We start from the raw sequence: 18061 nt of genomic DNA on the forward strand, positions 1-18061 counted from the left end.
ACCTCTTCAGCTGGGTCTCGGTTCGATTGTTTGGTCCGCACCCGAGTTCGAATGCTGTATTCACACCTGCCCAAAAGGTCCGCACCAAGGGGGGAAACGAACTAGAGTTCGATTCAATCGAACCAAACGAGGCAGGTGTGAATACACCCTTAGAAATCTGAAGTAGATCTGTGTGTCGTCTGCAGAGCTGTGGTAAAAGATCTGGTTCTTTCTCATTATTTGGCTCATTGGGAGCATATACAGGTTGAACAGGAGTAGCGCAGGAGCCTTGAGGGACTCCGCATGTCATGGATGTCCACTCAGACTTATGATCTCCTATACTCACATAATAACCTCTCCCATCCAAGTATGACCTGAACCATTTTAGGACTATCCCAGAAAGCCCCACCCGGTTCTCCAGCCTGTCCAGAAGTATGTTGTGATCGACAGTGTCAAATGCAGCAATATAATGAGCAAAGGCTGTGAATACAGTCCTACTGGGCTTTATTATTATAATTGAATTTGATTAAATTTATGAAATTGACATAAAAGATGATGCATGCATATAATTAGGTTTTAAATATGGATTTATAAAAGGTAAAAATCAATTGAAACGTATTGAAAAAAATTATTTGTCACTGCTGTAAACACAGAATATGAAGAATTTAAAAACATTAAGAGTCAGCGGTCCACGACAGTCCTAAACCTGCCAAAGTGCCAACACAGCAACACACTCAGCAAAACATTGTTTAATTATCGAAAAAAAAAACAGAAAATATTGAGATATAATTTGTGGTCAGTATCGCACACCCCTAACTGTTGCATATAGACCTGCATGACTAACTTACCCTAACCCCTAACCCTAACTTACCCTAACCCTAACTTACCCTAACCCCTAACTTACCCTAACCCTAACTTACCCTAACCCCTAACCCTAACTTACCCTAACCCCTAACTTACCCTAACCCCTAACCTACCCTAACCCCTAACTTACCCTAACCCTAACTTACCCTAACCCCTAACCCTAACTTACCCTAACCCCTAACTTACCCTAACCCTAACCCCTAACCCTAACTTACCCTAACCCCTAACTTACCCTAACCCTAACCCCTAACCCTAACTTACCCTAACTTACCCTAACCCCTAACTTACCCTAACCCCTAACTTACCCTAACCCCTAACTTACCCTAACCCCTAACTTACCCTAACCCTAACCCCTAACCCTAACTTACCCTAACCCCTAACTTACCCTAACCCCTAACCCTAACTTAAAGCACTTATATGCACAACAATGCTGTATTTGTCCTGTTGTTTGTTATTTGCCTGTGTTTTATTGAATTACTGTTTACTTGTTTACAATGCACATTAATGCACTCTAATAAGAGCGCTAATCTAATAATTCAAAGAAAAGACTTGTTTAAAACGAATGCTGACAGTATATGAAGCATTATAGCGTTTGTTATTCAGTTATTAGGCAGAACTAATGAAGACAGAATAAGAGCTCATGTTGTGCTCAGCGCTGTCAAAATAAAAGTCCCAACTTCGCATCGGCAAACACAAAAACTTCAGCCGAAAATAAAACAAAATAACAAATATTGCCCAAAATTAACAGCTTTGGTGATACATCGTTTGATTACTAGTACTAGTGATGACTGACTAAACACACTTTAACCTCAGAGACGCAGCAGCACAGGGTCCTAACACACGTGTGAACACCTGAAACAACATGCTTTATCAGAATTACTACAAGTTAAAATTATCACACCAAATAATAATTATGAGATATTAAGTCATAAATTTGACTTATATAATAATTATGCCATAAAAAGTCAAAATTGTGAGATAAAAGTTTAAATGTTTTTTTTTTACATTTTGTGTCAATTTTGACTCTTTATGTCATCATAATGCAGCTTTACCCGGGCATGATTACTCCTGGTGTCGGGATGGGGATCGGGATCGGGATGGGGACTCACCGGTCTCGGCCGCTCCCAGCACGTCCAGTCGGTCCCGGATGGCCGGCGGCAGCGCCAGCGCCTGGATGGGAGTCGGTGCTGAAAACCCCAGCGCACTGAGAGCTTTTAGAACAGGCGCCGGCACGAACAGGTCTTTCCACGCAGACACGTCTGTCCCCGGGGCCTCGGGGTCCTCGAGCGCCGCGCTGCTCCAGTTACGGCTCTTCTTCCCACTCGCAGCCGGAGGGTCGGCCAGCGCCGGCTTCTGCTGCTTCTTCTTCTTCTTCTTCTTCTTCTTCTTGGATGTCTTGAGTTGTGTTTCTGGAGTCACGTCAGAACACTCGTCCTGTGGGATCTGCTCCTCCGGCGGCTCATCCTGGGACTCCTCGTCGGGGTCGTTGTTCTTCTGCCTCTTGCTCTTCTCTTCCTCAGGCTCTTCCTCAGCGTCAGACTGCGGCTGCTCTCCAGCCTCGATCTCGCTGGCTTTCCTCTTCTTCTTCTTGTCTTTCGGGGTGGTTTCCCGCACAGCGACGGCCCTCTCGGGCTCCACCAGGGAGTAATCGGTGAGCTCCTCGAAGCACACCAGGCCGTCCAGCCCCTGGTCCGAGAACAGGCTGGGGTCCACATCCACGGCCTTCCACTGGCCCCGCACCACGATCCCTCTCCGGGAGGACAGCAGGCGGCCGCTAGCCTTCTTCACCTTCACCTTCTTCTTCATCTCCTGCGGGAGAGAGAGGGGCGGAGTCAGAGAGAGGGGCGGAGTCAGAGAAAGAGAGAGGGGCGGAGTCAGAGGAACAGCGGTGTAGAGCGGCACAGGCACGGTAATACCGCGGTACTGCCATATGTGTGCGTCACCACATTCATAACATTAAGAATAGCATATTCACCAAGAGTGATGAGATGAGAGTTTGTCATCTACTCAATGGTCAGGAGACATAATTAAGGTGGGTCATCTTACCCCTAATTTACCCTATTATATAAGCATTTACTCTATAATCTCAGCAGACATGAGGAGTATATATACAGGACTCTGGGTTTGTGAGCTGAATATGGGCTGGAGAATCTGTCCTGAGATAAAGAGATCTGCTGCAACTCATCATGTAAACACTATATACATAAATATAGAAGTTGACTAATAATTCAATTCAATTCACATTTATTTGTATAGTGCTTTTCACAAACACATCTGAACAGAAAGTGCTGAGTCCACTTCACAGTTACAGTGATCAGTGATCTGTAGGAGACCGGCTAAGCTCTGCATTTCAGAAAAGTACAAAATCACAGTTAACTAAAAACGTAATAATTTAAGGCAGAAACAATAAACTCATTGAAGTAATGAACACTATAATATTAATATAAAGATACTTAAACAAATATAGCATGGCATTATCACAAAAGGTTACACTTCATTAAGGTGTCCGTGTTTAAGCTCTGAGTAATACTAATCAACAACATACTATAGGATTAAGGTCATCGTTTGGTTGATAGTAATTATGCATAATATACTGTTACTACAGTAAGTACAGGTAAAATATGTAACAACAATGACACGGTTAAATAAAGTGTTATAATACTATGCAAAACAAGGTAATATCATTGTATGTTCATGTAGTGCAGAAAATATCACTGAATGTTTTCTGACAATCTTCAACTTCAACAACAATCTACAACACGCACATTAGCCTTCACTTCGATATAAACTATAGCATTAGACAAACATTCACTGATAAAATGCGATTAGTTCTCAACACGAGTGTTTTACAGCATTCGTTGTGAAATTAAAGGTAAATCTTACATGTAGTTGTCTGTGTTTTGTCACACATCCACTGTTCACACACACGCACAGCACGAGGGCGCCGCCATGATGGAGGTGACGTCAGCACGAACCCGCCAATCAGAGAGACTCTCGTCAGCACGTGGCAGGAAGAACCTCCCGAACTTAATGCTGTTCCCTATGGAACGCCGTTGGGGACAATACCTATTATATGCAACGCGTGAAATTTGGACGCATTAACACGCACAGTTTGTACGCGTCTTTTTGGTCCGTGTAAACGCGAAGTTTTTTGTCATGTTATTTAAAGACACGATCGTTTGTATCGCCTTAACGCAACATTTTTGGCCGTGTATTTTTTGTTACGTGTTTCTATACGAACGTTTTCGTCGTGTAAACATGACATTTTTGAACGTGTAATATTTCTGAGTCTTATTTGATGTGCGACATACACATTTTTCTGTTTTAGTTAAACTGGTGATAATTTAGAGTCAATGATTAAATACATTAAATGACTGCATGAATTAACATTATATTCTTTTGTAACGTTAAAGGAATTTGTCCTGTAGGAAAAGTGAGTGGTCTCTGTGATCCAACGACCATAGCCTATTTCCCTATGAAGGTAAATCAGTAGCAAAACTCGAGAGCACGTAAATGTGAATTTGAGAACTTGTACAATAAATATTCGTTTAAGACTGTAAAACGGGTTTCGTGACATCATCGAAGTCCCATTTCATTGGCTAGCTGCCAACCAATAAAACGGCTCCTTTGAACACCCCAGCTCCCGCCCCCCTTTCTCTCTCGCCGCCTCTGAGTTTCAAGTGCACAAGTTAGTTTTGCACCTGATATATCGCGTAAAGAGTAGCAAAAGTCAAGGCGCGAAATTTGAAATAGCAGTGACAGATTTGAGAAGTTGCAAGTGCCTATTTGAGGTTGTACTGCGAATGTGAACGTAAGATTAAACGCAAAATATATATTACAAGTTTGTGTCTGTCGTTGTATTTCTGTGAATGGCATTTTACACATTTGTGTCTACTTGTCTGCAGCTTCAGATTCAGAATACAGGTTTGTGACTATTGTATGCGAGTGCAAATTTCAACATTCAACTTCAGATTTTTATTTTACAGGTTTTCACATTGGAGCTGTGAGTGTAAATGTTCATGTACAAGTACGAATATTTATTGTACAAGTTCTCAAATTCACATTTACGTGCTCTCGAGTTTTGCTACTGATTTACCTTCATATTTCCCCTCTGGTTAATGCATTCGAGGTGTCTATTTGGACCACTGCAAATAGCCTACTTGTTGGCAGAACTAATTACACTAGGCCAGTCTACCCTATATGTGGAAAAAGTCACCTCTTTAGTCAGCGGTTTCTGTGGCGTAACCATAGACTGTAAAAAAATATTGGATCCGGCACCTACTGTGTCACTAAAATTAATTGCCTAAATGAAAAATAAATAAATAAATACTGTTTGTGTAGTGTTCAATGTTTGTGACACATGACTTGCGCGCTTGTTGTACGAGTTGAGATTGCTGTTAGCCTCGATCGTTTCACGCAGGGGAAAAATGTCAAAAAGACAGGAAAGTTTGCTTAACTTTTTCAAATACGCTGGACAGTCAGATCCCAAACAAGCAAAAATCGTTTCCGCTGATCAAAAAGGAGACCACGGTGGTCACAGTAGCCTATAGTATCGACATAATATCTCGTTATTTCGACATAATAAGGGGACATTATAATCTGCATTAAGCCACATTAAGCGTTCTTATAATGGGTTTCTATGGGAAGAAAATGCTTAACGTGTAATTGCGTTCATATTCTGGGCTCATTTCATTTGTTTTTCTGATTTGGGCTTTTCTGATTTTTGTACATAGCATAGCCTATTTGTTAGGATTTTAGTATCATAATGATTAATAAATGCACGCACAATTATCCGTGAACTTGATTTGAACAAATGCCTTTCAACTTGTGCAAAATTCAGAATTAAATTAATGTGCAGAAATTTGTACAAATAGAAAGTATGTAGGCCTACTATACTGTTTTAGCCATTAAAAAAGCGCATTTAGTTTCATATTTGTTAAAATATTATAATGTTATTTTTTTGAAAAAAATTTTTTTTTGATTTATGAAAAGTGAACAGCACGACCGAGTTATAGGATGCGCAATATGAGACATGGAGCGGGTCAGACATGATTTTGACCGCTGAAGTTGAAGTTGTTTTGTAGAAAGCCTTTCTTTAAAGTGAATTTCGTTTTGTATAAATTGTATCTTAATTTTAATCAATTTTTCATCAACCAATTGCCTGTATAGGCCTACGAAACAAATATAACGGAGGCGCCCGCGCGCTCACTTCCATTGCACGTGAACTAGAGCACATCCTAACTTAACGAAACTCAGTGTATGCCTCACACAGACATGACAAATACATCAAATACACAAAGCTTGAAATGTCTTTAAACGAAATAATTCAAAACGAAAAAAGAAAAAGGCTACTCTCTGATTATGTAATCCATTAGGCTTATTTATGTGCATTTCTCTCTATAAGCCCGTTCACACGGAGATGGCGATCGTCAACTTCATCTTTGCAGCCGCCTCGACACTTTTAGAGAAAACACTTGTTTATTAATAAAAATCAATACACGCATCACCGGATTTACAGATGCACGCACACATATTATTTCGAAATAACGAGATATTGTGTTGAAATAACATTATTATTAATAATAGCCTACATCTTTTAGAATAGGCCTATTTGATTGAATGCTGAAAGTTGCCCTTGTTCAATTTAATAAAAATAAAACTTTAATTGTGATCATTAACATAACTGAATATTAAATATTTAGTGGCCAAGTTTTGCGCGGCTCTCCGTCAAATCTAGCACCCACTCAGCACATGCGTTAAAAATTCTCTGGTCCCTGCAGAGAAGCTACGTAGGCAGTGTAATTTTTTTTTTTTTTTTTTTTTGTTCCGTTACCTCCAACCCCCGTTTTGAGTCGCCGGATCTGCGCTCCGGGACCTCCCACTTTACAAATTAAGCACTGTAACTTTACATGTGTATATAGCCTGTTATAAGAGGATGCAAACTGCAGTCTGTAAAAGTTCTTTGACAGTTTAATAAAAAATTTCTAAGAGCCATCGTAGAGAGCAATCCACTTTTCCACGTTACCGGAGACAAAAAACCTGCATGAGTACAAACGGGATGAGATGCCACAGCACTGACATCACAGCCAACGTATAAATGCATCATTGACTCTAAAGTTTTACGCTTGCCTATGTACATGCCAACGTAAAATTACGATCTCATTCACGAACAAATGTTACGTGTGACGTTTGCATAGGTATTTGCTTACCTAACAGCACATCATCCCTCACGGAAAGAAATGTCGTCTGATGTTTATATATGTATACAGCAACGTGCCATCGCATCACAAATTCAAATGAAATCCTAAATAGAGCAACGCTATTGGCTGTTGTGCGGTCTGACGCGACACCCGAACATAAACTTCGTATTTACGCGTACAAACTGTGCGTGTTAATGCGTCCAAATTTCACGCGTTGCATATAATAAGTATTGTCCATAACGCCTGGAACGCCACTCGAAGTCTGTGAACTCGGGATACATTTAAAAATTAAAACTAATTAAAGAATTACACCTACAGTCAGGGGCGGTTTCTTCATTAGGGCGATTGGGCGACGCACCACCAAACTGTGAAAGGGACTTTTTCAATCACATTCACAATCTCATTCAACCACAGAGTTACGCTAGCCGTCACTGTCTCTGGATATAGTCCAATCAGCGTCATGTCACGTTCTGTGGAGTACCGCCTCTTTTTTGGGCGATTTCACTCTGGCTGAGAATCGGCCAGACTCAGAGTGTTCATTACATTCAAAGATGTTTTTTTTCGAACTGCAGGCACTGCAATGCATTCTCTATGGCAGGGATAGGCAACTCCGGTCCTGGAGGGCCACTGTCCTGCAGAGTTTAGCTCCAACCCTAATTAAACACACCTGAACAAGGCAATCAACATTTTCAGGATTACTAGATATATACAGGCAGGTGAGTTTTTATCAGGGCCTCCAGGACCGGAGTTGCCTATCCCTGCTCTATGGGTTCCGGGAGGGCTCGCACTAACGTGCTTACGTCATCATACGTATCCTTAACTTGTGCAGCGATTGGTGGGAACAAACATACACTATTAAAAATCTTTAAGATTAAGTGACAAATAATATTTGAAAACAATTTTGAATTTGAACAACAAGAACAAATGAAACACTACTTTAATATCTTTATAAAATGTGATTAAAAAAATACAAATAAAAAAGAGAACGAGAGCGAGAGCGACTGTTAGGACATCTCGCGAGTTGAGGCCAGTTGAACTTGAACAACGTCATGGCGAACGCAGTTAATTCTATCATCTGAATGCACTGGCTATGCTTTCCATGGAGAGGGAACTAGTCAGGAACATGCCTTTAAATGAGAGATTAATTGATCACTTTGCTACTTTGAAAGAAAGAAGAGCAAAATTTCAGTACAAGTAAGTAGTGTATTAAGCGAGTAATGTGATAAGCAGTGTAATAATAGTGAGTAGTGTAACTAGTGAGTAATGTGCAGGGTTCGTACGGGTGCTTGAAATCCTTGAAAGTGCTTGAATTTTGATGTGTTTAAGGTTTGAAAAGTGCTTAAATTTTGGATAAAATGCTTGAAAATGTAACTATATTTCTTTCACAACAAATATTTATCTGACGGAATAGTTTGTTTATTAAATGGAGAAATAAAATGTAGCCCTTCAGATTCAGAGCGATTTGCGCTACGCTGGCCAGAGCAAGTAACGTTAGCGTAAATAGTGAGTTATGTGATTTCAGTTGTTTCTTATTAAATTGAAATTGGAGTAATGTTAAACGTTTGTGGAAATTCGCATCTTGGCTGGGCTTTGTTTGAATTGATTTTGACTTGCTGCTGAATTGTTAACACTCATAGAAACAAACAAGGAGATTTATTTATTGTAAATAAATATTTATTTATTTGTTAGTATCACTTTATTTTTCATTAATATTAAAGTAGTGAAGTTGCCTTTACATGCTTAAGCTGTTAATTTATCCATTGCATGGGTGGACCTTATCCTTATCAATCATCCAAACATTTGCCCCCCCTGAGAGATTTTGCAGGAGCCGCCACTGCCTACAGTCAAAGGGGTACATTGAGTAAACAAACAAACAAAGACAGATATATAAAGAAACAGTGACAAACTTAAAAGCTAAATAAAAATTGTGAAAATAGCCGCTTTCCGACCAAGTAGTTACAGGAACTTAGTTCTAGGAACTGTCCACTTCTAAACAGTTCTAAGAACTACTCTCCCCCAAACTCGGTTTTGCTGTTTGCGTTCGCACTGGCCAAGTGGCCATAGGAACTGGTAGGAGGGGTAAGGGAGTGACGCAAGCACGGCGACTTTTATTTTGACGGCGCGACGGACCTTTATTTTGGCGGCGCTGAGAACACCAGAGCAAACAATACTCGCATTCTCTGTGTTTATTAGTTAGCAATCTGTCTAACAGTACTGTTTAATATCTTATTAGATAGAACTGTTATAGAAAGTAGACAGTATATGAAAAAAAGGTTATTAGCCTATGCCGTGTGGTTGATGTCCAGTGTTGCTAGCTGGGCAGATAAACATAATCATGTTTGGCTTGGTCCCCTCAAAGTTGCGTTGGATTTTCTCTTCAGCATAAAGGTTTAGAGACCCATCTATCACTGTTTTCCATGTTTTATAGTTAGTTTATGGAGTAAATATATAGGCTATAATCTGTGTGTTTATATTCTAGCTGTTTTAAAAATGGCGGGTGCTGGTGCTCCGCGTGCGTTCGGTCAATCAGCGTACACTAACGTCACGGGGAGTTCCTATAGTGCTGGTTTAGACCCTACTCTGAAGTAGGACCCAAATTAGTTCCTCCAAATGGAGTTCCTAGAACTAAAATCGTTCCTAGTTCCTGCGGTGCGAACACGCCGACATCCGGGTACTTTAGCCAATAGTTCTAGGAACTGTGAAAAGGTTCCTCCGGTCGGAAAGCGGCTAATGTTTACAAATTGAAACGCTTTGCACCTTATTTTTTTTAACACAATATTGTGTTTGGGTGGGCTATTGTTGAATTTCTGAAACAGTAGGCTTCTTTCCTCATAATTTACATTTATAAATACTAAATTTAGCTAAAAGAAGTAGCAGATTAACTAAGTAATATACCTTATGATAAGATTCTCCACAACAGCCTATCAGCACAACCATTCCAGAATGATATGATAGCAGGTCTAGAGACAATATCCCTATGAAACAAAGCCTGTACACAACACTTATTATTTTAATATCTGAAAGAGAGAAACAGAAACGGCCTTTATCAGCGGGATCCACGAGTCTGGAGAGAGCAGAGGACAGGTGTTCCTGAGGCATTTTTAGACCAGAGGGAACAGCTAAATCTTTAGGAGTGACTGGAATATTATATTTAGAAAGAAATTCAGAATAGGTCAACATAAGTCATTCATGGTTATACACTTGGCTAACAAAAACTATATAATTACAAAACCAATTCATAAGAAATAAAGACTTTTTTTTAAAATACAGAATGTTCTGATTATTCCAGATAGGCGAGATGGTGATGATCACATCACATGTTTGGAGAGAAGTTGTGTTTATAGATTAAATTCCAAGAAAGAAGCTTCTATTTGTGAACATTAGATAGTTTTAAAGGACGTTTGGTAATACTGTAGTCACAAAGCAAAAGGAATTAAAGATGACCAACTTGTGAAAGATAAAGTGAGGTATAATATTCCAGAAAGATGTTGTTTTTAAGGAATTGCTTAATCCAGTTAACTCTGAAGGTGTGATTGAGGGTGAAATCTAAGAAGTTCAGGCCTCCATTTTCAGTTGAGTTCATAACCACAGATTCTTTATATTTTATTTTTAAATTTAAACATAAAATGTACTTAATTTTTCCATAAGAAGTTAAACAGCATATTATCAATCATTTTTGTCAAGTATTATCATTGACTGTCAGGAGATGAGATCAGTGCTCTCCCCCTCGAGGACAGGTCTCTCAGTAACCACTCATTTCATTTTTTCTGGGGTAAAATTAATCTTACATCATTCCTCTTCATTCTTTACAATCTTAATACATAAATATGTGATTTTTATATTTAACGGGAATATTATAAATTGACAGAAAATTATGTTTTTTAAGAGACATTAATTCAAGTGTTGTGTGACTATCTTTTTCCGGTTGAGTGAACGCTGTGCGTGTGTGTCTGCCGCTGCTCACCGGGAGTCTCTCCTTCCCTGCTATCGCTGGATTCCTTCTCTATGTCATTTACCACCGAAGTCTAGTGGACTACTGCATCTCTTCTCGCCGAATCTGTCTGCTCTGTCGCTGGAGCGTTGTTGCTTGATGCTGTTGTATCAATCCGTGGATTAATGCTACAAACTTTGCTACAAACTCTGCTACATTGCTCCTCCAGTTCTGTTTGCCACTGCCCGGTACGCCTGCTTTTTCCCTGCATGAGCTTTCTTCCTCTCTCCCCTCACAGTGACTGCCGCTGAGGTAAGTGTGTTTCTACCCGCTTGCCTCGTTGTTGTCCCCAGTCTGTTCTGTGGTTGGTGTACTAAACTGCGCTGATTACATTGCGGATTGGGTTGTGTTGTGAGCCTGGTTGGCTAACATGTAGCATTAGCGTGGTGTTTCTCTGTGTTGCTTGTGGCAACTTTACTGTGTCGATATCATGTTTCTCGCTGGCAGCTGGATTAATGTCCTCTCAGCTTGCTTTATGCTGTGCATGTGTGTTTTTTGTAACTTGGCAATGGAGCCTGTTTACACCCCTGCTACTCTCAAACTTTTTCGCTGCCACGCCCCCCTGGACCCGACGCTGTACAAACACTGCTGCTCGCTTGGAATTATTCGTCGTCCGCGTTACGCTCATCGTTTCAAAAGGGAACCGACTCTCATCTATGAACATGATGCTCAAATTCCAACTGTTTACACGCCCGACCGTTGTCGACGATACCAGCCAAAGAACAGGGGAATTAACTTTGACAACCTTCGTCACCCCCCTAGGCTGCCTCCTCCTGCCTCATCATCATGTCAGAACTTTAACATTGACCACCTAAATGTGCGCTCAATCTCAAACAAAACGGCCCTAATAAACGATATCATTGTGGACAAAAAATGTGATTTGTTTTGTCTCTCAGAGACCTGGCAAAAACCCGGTGACTACATTAATTTAAACATGCTGACTCCCCCTGGCTACTGCTACTTATCCAAACCCAGATCTGTAGGGAGAGGGGGTGGGTTGGCTGTAGTGTACCGCTCAGATCTGACTGTTAAAGAACTTAGGCCATTTGAAGTGACATCCTTTGAATATATTGCTGTGAAGGTTGTTTCAACCATACCCCTTCTGCTATTGCTAATCTATCGCCCCCCTAAACCATCTGTAAATTTTCTGTCTGAATTGAATGAACTTCTCACTGTTATTTCATCTCTTTGTTCTGCTATGATTATGTTAGGGGATTTTAACATTCATGTGGATACAAATCGTTCATACACCTCAGAGTTTAACTCTGTATTGGACTGTTTTAGTTTGACACAGCATGTTGACTTTCCTACTCACACTCACGGCCACACTTTGGATCTGCTCTGCTCTTCTGGTCTAAATGACATCTCTGTCTCTGGTTCCATCTCAGGTGTCTCTGACCATAAGCTTATTGAATGCCGTTTTCATATGATCACTCCTCCTCCATCCTCAGAAAAAACAACTATCACATGTCGTAACATCAGGCCAATAAACCACAGCATGTTTGCTGCCTCTATAGAGGCCTCACCACTATTGGACCTTGACGAGCTCTCGTCCGCGGATGACCTAGTTGCTACGTACAATGGCACCCTGACCAGCCTGCTTGATAGCTTAGCCCCTGTCAGGACTAGGCTTATACCAGCTAACCGTACTTGCCCCTGGTTCACCCCTGAGCTCAGGAAACTTAAGGCCTCTGGCCGCCGTCTTGAACGGCTATATAAGAAAACTGGCCTTACAATTCACTCCATGCTTTACACCGAACATACTCTGACATATAGGGATGCCCTCAATGCTGCCCGTTCAAACTATTACTCATTACTCATAACCTCCTCCATGTCCAGGCCTAAAACCCTTTTCAGGACTGTGGACAAACTCCTCAAACCACCTGTCACTGCCTGTCCTAAGACCCCTGAGCAGTGTCAGGCCTTCTTACACTTCTTTGATGACAAAATTAGCCAAATTTACCACTGCTTCAACCCCAATGCTATCTCTCTCTCTTCATCTCCCCCCTCTCTGGGTCCTAAGCTCTCCCATTTCACCGCTATTGACTCCCTCACTATCACTGACATTATTAATAAATCAAACTCTTCATCGTGTCAGCTTGACCCTGCCCCCACCCCTCTACTTAAAGCCTGCAACACATCCTTATCTGAACCCATTGCACTGATTGTAAACACCTGCCTGAACTCTGGTGTTGTGCCTGCTGCCCTCAAGACTGCCGCAGTCACACCCATTCTCAAAAAACCGGACTGCGACCCAACATCACTATCAAACTACCGCCCTATCTCCAACCTCCCCTTTCTGGCCAAGGTAATGGAAAGAGTGGTGGCTTCTCAACTTCACACTTTTCTTAATCACCATGACCTGTATGAGTCTTTTCAATCTGGCTTCCGTTCATGTCACAGTACAGAGACTGCTCTTCTACGCATAGTTAATGACCTCCTCCTGTCTGCTGACTCTGGTTCACTTAACATTCTCATCCTCCTTGACCTTAGTGCTGCTTTTGATACCATCAACCACAATGTTCTAATCGCCCGTCTGTCTGCTATTGGTGTTTCTGGCACAGCACTCACTTGGTTTCAGTCTTACCTCTCCAACAGAAAGCAATTTGTAACACTGGGTCCACATCAGTCTTCCAAGTCCCCTGTCACTCGTGGTGTTCCCCAGGGTTCTGTACTTGGGCCACTACTCTTTCTCATATACATCCTCCCTATTGGGCAGATCATACGCAGCCACGGTCTTAACTTCCACTGTTATGCAGATGACATCCAACTCTATCTTACCACTCCCTCTCCCTCTGACCCACCACCATGCTCCCTCACTGACTGCCTTTCTGACTTAAAATTATGGATGCAAAACAATTTTCTCAAACTCAACACAGATAAAACCGAAATTCTCCTGATTGGCCCTAAAAGCATTCTCTCCAAATCTCCCAGCTTCACTCTCAACATTGATGGTTCACCTGTTCACTCTACCCCTGTTGTTAAAAACCTTGGCATTCTGCTTGACTCCTCCCTTAGCTTTGATCCTCATATCAAATCACTCACTAAGACTGCCTTCTTTCACCTCCGCAACATTGCTCGCCTCCAACCCTTCCTCTCTGTTAGTGATGCTCAGATTTTGGTTAACTCCTTTATTATGTCCCGTCTAGACTACTGCAACTCACTTTTCCTTGGTCTCCCTGCTAAATCACTTCAAAGGCTACAATATATTCAAAACTCAGCAGCCAGGCTCCTCACACATACCAGACGATCAGCACATATCACCCCTATTCTCCACCAACTCCACTGGCTACCGGTTCCGTCCCGGATCAAATACAAAGTGTTACTACTCACCTTCAAAGCACTCCACAACCTTGCTCCCCCCTACATCCGTGACCTCCTGATCCCTTACACTCCTTCCCGCTCACTCAGATCCTCTGACCAAAATCTCTTGGCTATCCCCCGCTCCAGACTCTCCACCCTGGGTGGCAGGTCCTTCAGTGCCTTGGCCCCCAAACTCTGGAACCGCCTCCCACAACCTCTTCGTGACTGTCCTTCTCTTCCCTTCTTTAAAGCACATCTCAAGACCTTTTTGTTTAACGATCACTTCTCCACACCTAACTCATAGCTTCATACAGATAACTTGTCTTGTTGTATTGTTTTGGTTGTTGTTGTTGTGTTTCCTTGCCTTCCTACTATGTAAAGCGACCTTGGGTTTGAGAAAGGCGCTATATAAAATAAACTTATTATTATTATTAATTCACACTTATATTCAGGTAAAGCCCTGAAGCTTTAGAGAATGTATGGATAATCTTAAGTGGTGTCGTTTGCCAGTTGACTAATGATAATTTGATCTGCAAGAAGTTGAGAACAAAGTAAAAATAAATATGGGGAATAGGGCATCCCTGTCTGATTCCACGACAGAGATTGAATCTGGTCCATTACGCAGCTTGATTGAACAATTGGCATTACAATATAAAGTTGTAATGGAATTTATAAAGAAATCACCAAAACCACAATTATTTTTGTATAAGGGCCGAATATATGAAATGATGTTCAACAGTGTCGAAGGCCTTATGGAAGTCTAAGAAAAGAATGAAACTCTCGTCTGGATATAGATGTGGGTAATCAACTAGGTCTAATACCAAGCAAATATTATTTTAAATGTGTTTATTACGCATAAAACCTGACTGTGTGTCAGCGATAATAAAATCCAAAGTTCTCTTAATTCTAGAAGCTAATATAGAGGCTAAAATTGTATAACCATTATTAAGTAGGGAAGTTGGTCGCCAATTGTCTAAAATGAAAGTGTCCCTTTCTGGTTTGGGAAATAAGATGATTAGGCCTTGTGTCGGGGTAGACAGGAGTTTACCATACTCAATACAGTGTAAGAAAAAATTTAAATTTTAAAGCTGCATTATGCAGCTTTGCCGACTTCTTCGCTGTTTTCTCGCTTTTTGCTCGCGGGTTTCTCTATAGAGCTCCCCCTACAGCTTCAGAATAGATATTTGACAACACTGTCGTTAAAACTCGTTGGCTCGTCCTATCTTCTCCCTCTGGTCCTGTGCATTTGTTTTCAAAGAACCCGGCGAACGCACGGAGCCATGTCCACTGAGGTATGTATAATACACAGAAGGCTAGCATATAAATGTTTAGATAGTATATGTGTGCAGTGCCGTAAAGCAGTTTGTTACATCGAGACCTGATATCACGCGATACTTCCTGATGCTGCAGCCCGACGGCCCAAAGTTGCAAGGGTGGTTTTTCGTCTCACAGGCGCTCGAGGGGTGCGAGAAGACCACCATTCAACCCGAAAACAGTCATATAACCATTCCAATGACTCCGAAGCTGTTCGGTTAAGATAAAAAAGTTACTTAGTTCACCTTTAAAAGAAAAGGAGCAAGTTCTTCTGAAAAGGTTTTATAGAATTAAACCATCTACACCGGGGGATTTATTAAACTTGAGCTCTGTAATAGCTTGAAGGACTTCCTTTATACATGGGTGTTTCTTCAACTAGGGGCACTTTTAGGCTTGTGAGGTGAATAAAAAAAACTTGTTCAAAAGTCACGTAACACAGTCTCATAAGTTTAAATAATTTGTCTAGTTTTAAGGTCTGTAAGAGGACAAACTTGGATTACAAGAGAAATTGTTAATATTTAAAAAAAAATCCAACCTGCAATGAACAAATGTCATTTCCACCACATCTCAATATACAGCTGTTATTTAAAAACAGAATAACTTATGCCACTCAAGAATTGTCTAAGATAATTTTTGTAACTAGTTTTATCGGTTTTTCCACAATGTACAATAATTATACATTTATCAATGAGATAAATTAACTGCCCTAAGGACCAAATGCTGAACTGTACACCTGTCACACTGAAATTTAATATTGGTTTTGGCAAGAGCTTATTAGAAAATAAATAACTTGAATTTTTAAGTTGTTTTTGGGGTGTTTTTGGGGTCCTTGAGATGTTCTGACATGCCCAGACATTTGTGCTATTTTCAGTTGCTTATAAACATATTAATGGCAAAGGTATAATTACACTCTATTTAGCACAAACAGGGCTACCATAATATGTGAGCAACGTGCATGTACATGTTTGTATTTTTGAGAGAATAATGTTTATGCATGGTTTTTGAAAAAACTAAAAACTAAAGTTTCTGAAATAAGGCCACAAAACACATACTAAATATGTGTCCACAAGACTTTTGACTAATGGATGTCGTTGTTTTTTCTTCAAAATGATGTGAAAATCATCCTGCCTAATCATTCACATAAAACAATACATTGATTTAAATTTTGCAAGACACTTTTTGTTTGGAAAGGCAATATGCGGATGGGGCGTAAACGATCCAACACCATCATGCATATTTAGTGGTTCGCACCTGAGGAGACAATGGGGCCCGCATACTTAATGAGCCATTCATTCAGGTGTGTCACTGAGCCACAAGAAAGAATGCAAGAGCAATATGTATGTATGTATATATATATATATATATATATATATATATATATATATATATATATATATATATATATATTCTACCAAATTGGTTCACAGTTGGAAGCATCTTTTTTCCACAAATTGTGCTTGCAAATTGTATAATATCCAAGGTAAACATGTCTAGTAATTGTGCAGTTAATTCTCATACTGTATTTTCAGTTTTGGAATATGTATCCTCTCCCCAAATTTGTCACTAATAAAACAGAATAAAAATTATTTAAAGAAAAGCCTTATATTTACCTTTTAATAGTTTGTTTACATCTACCTTGTAAATATATATTTTTTATTAAAAAGGTTACAATTACAACAACAATTCAAGTGTAATTTTTCTTTGTAAAAACTAAAGTAGGCTATACATTTTATCATACATATTTCAAAGTTAAGGATTCATTGATTTGAATATAGCCTAGGCTACATTGGAACAAACACATAATAACATATTATTTGATTACTTTATTTTTGACAAAACATACTATATTTAACATATGAGCAAAAATTGGCAAACAAAAGCTTATTTGAGGTGGCAGATATTTTACAGTAAAAATGTATAATCTATCCAAAACTAGTCAACGAAATGTTGTCTTTCATATGTCTGTAACATAGGTCTTTCGTTTATAAGAAATATAAATGTTAATTTGCAGTTTAATACGTTGCTTATACAAATACATTTTATTTCAACATATTTCAGTCGATTTTTACTCATCTCAGTATAGTAATACAGTTTGCTAAAAGCGGATCATTCATTCACACACAGAAACATGATTCAAATTTAAACCGTCTTTTTGCGAGTTGTGGTAAACAGCGCGCATCTCTGCCGTTCATTCATTCACACACAGAAACGCGATTCACTTGAGAATGAAAAAACTTACTACAGTATTCCTCAGCTCAGCTGCATCCGTTGTTGTTGTGAATCATCAGACTCAGTCAGGTCCATTTGCAACAGTTTATTATTCAAAGTCAACAGGCAAGGGTCCAATACCAGCAAGAAGAACAGTGCCCATAAAATCGGAACACCAGGTTGCAGAGGTGTCAGCCGTCTG

The 18061-nt window shown here is 40.1% G+C and overlaps 1 protein-coding gene across 1 annotated transcript in view; it reads right to left on the reverse strand.

The window, feature by feature from the left end:
* ddx24 (DEAD (Asp-Glu-Ala-Asp) box helicase 24) overlaps positions 1–3820 on the reverse strand; it is a 35119-nt gene extending 31299 nt beyond the window's left edge. The window contains exons 1-2 of the mRNA XM_084097116.1: positions 3727–3820; positions 1953–2652 (exon numbers count right to left, since the gene is read on the reverse strand). Coding sequence (XP_083953242.1) covers positions 1953–2649 — 697 coding nt within the window. The 5' untranslated portion in view covers positions 2650–2652; positions 3727–3820. The remainder of the gene's footprint in view (positions 1–1952; positions 2653–3726) is intronic.
* Between the last annotated feature and the right edge of the window lie 14241 nt (positions 3821–18061).

This window comes from Abramis brama, assembly GCF_963993115.1.
Source record: "Abramis brama genome assembly, chromosome: 21".
NCBI lineage: Eukaryota > Metazoa > Chordata > Actinopteri > Cypriniformes > Leuciscidae > Abramis > Abramis brama.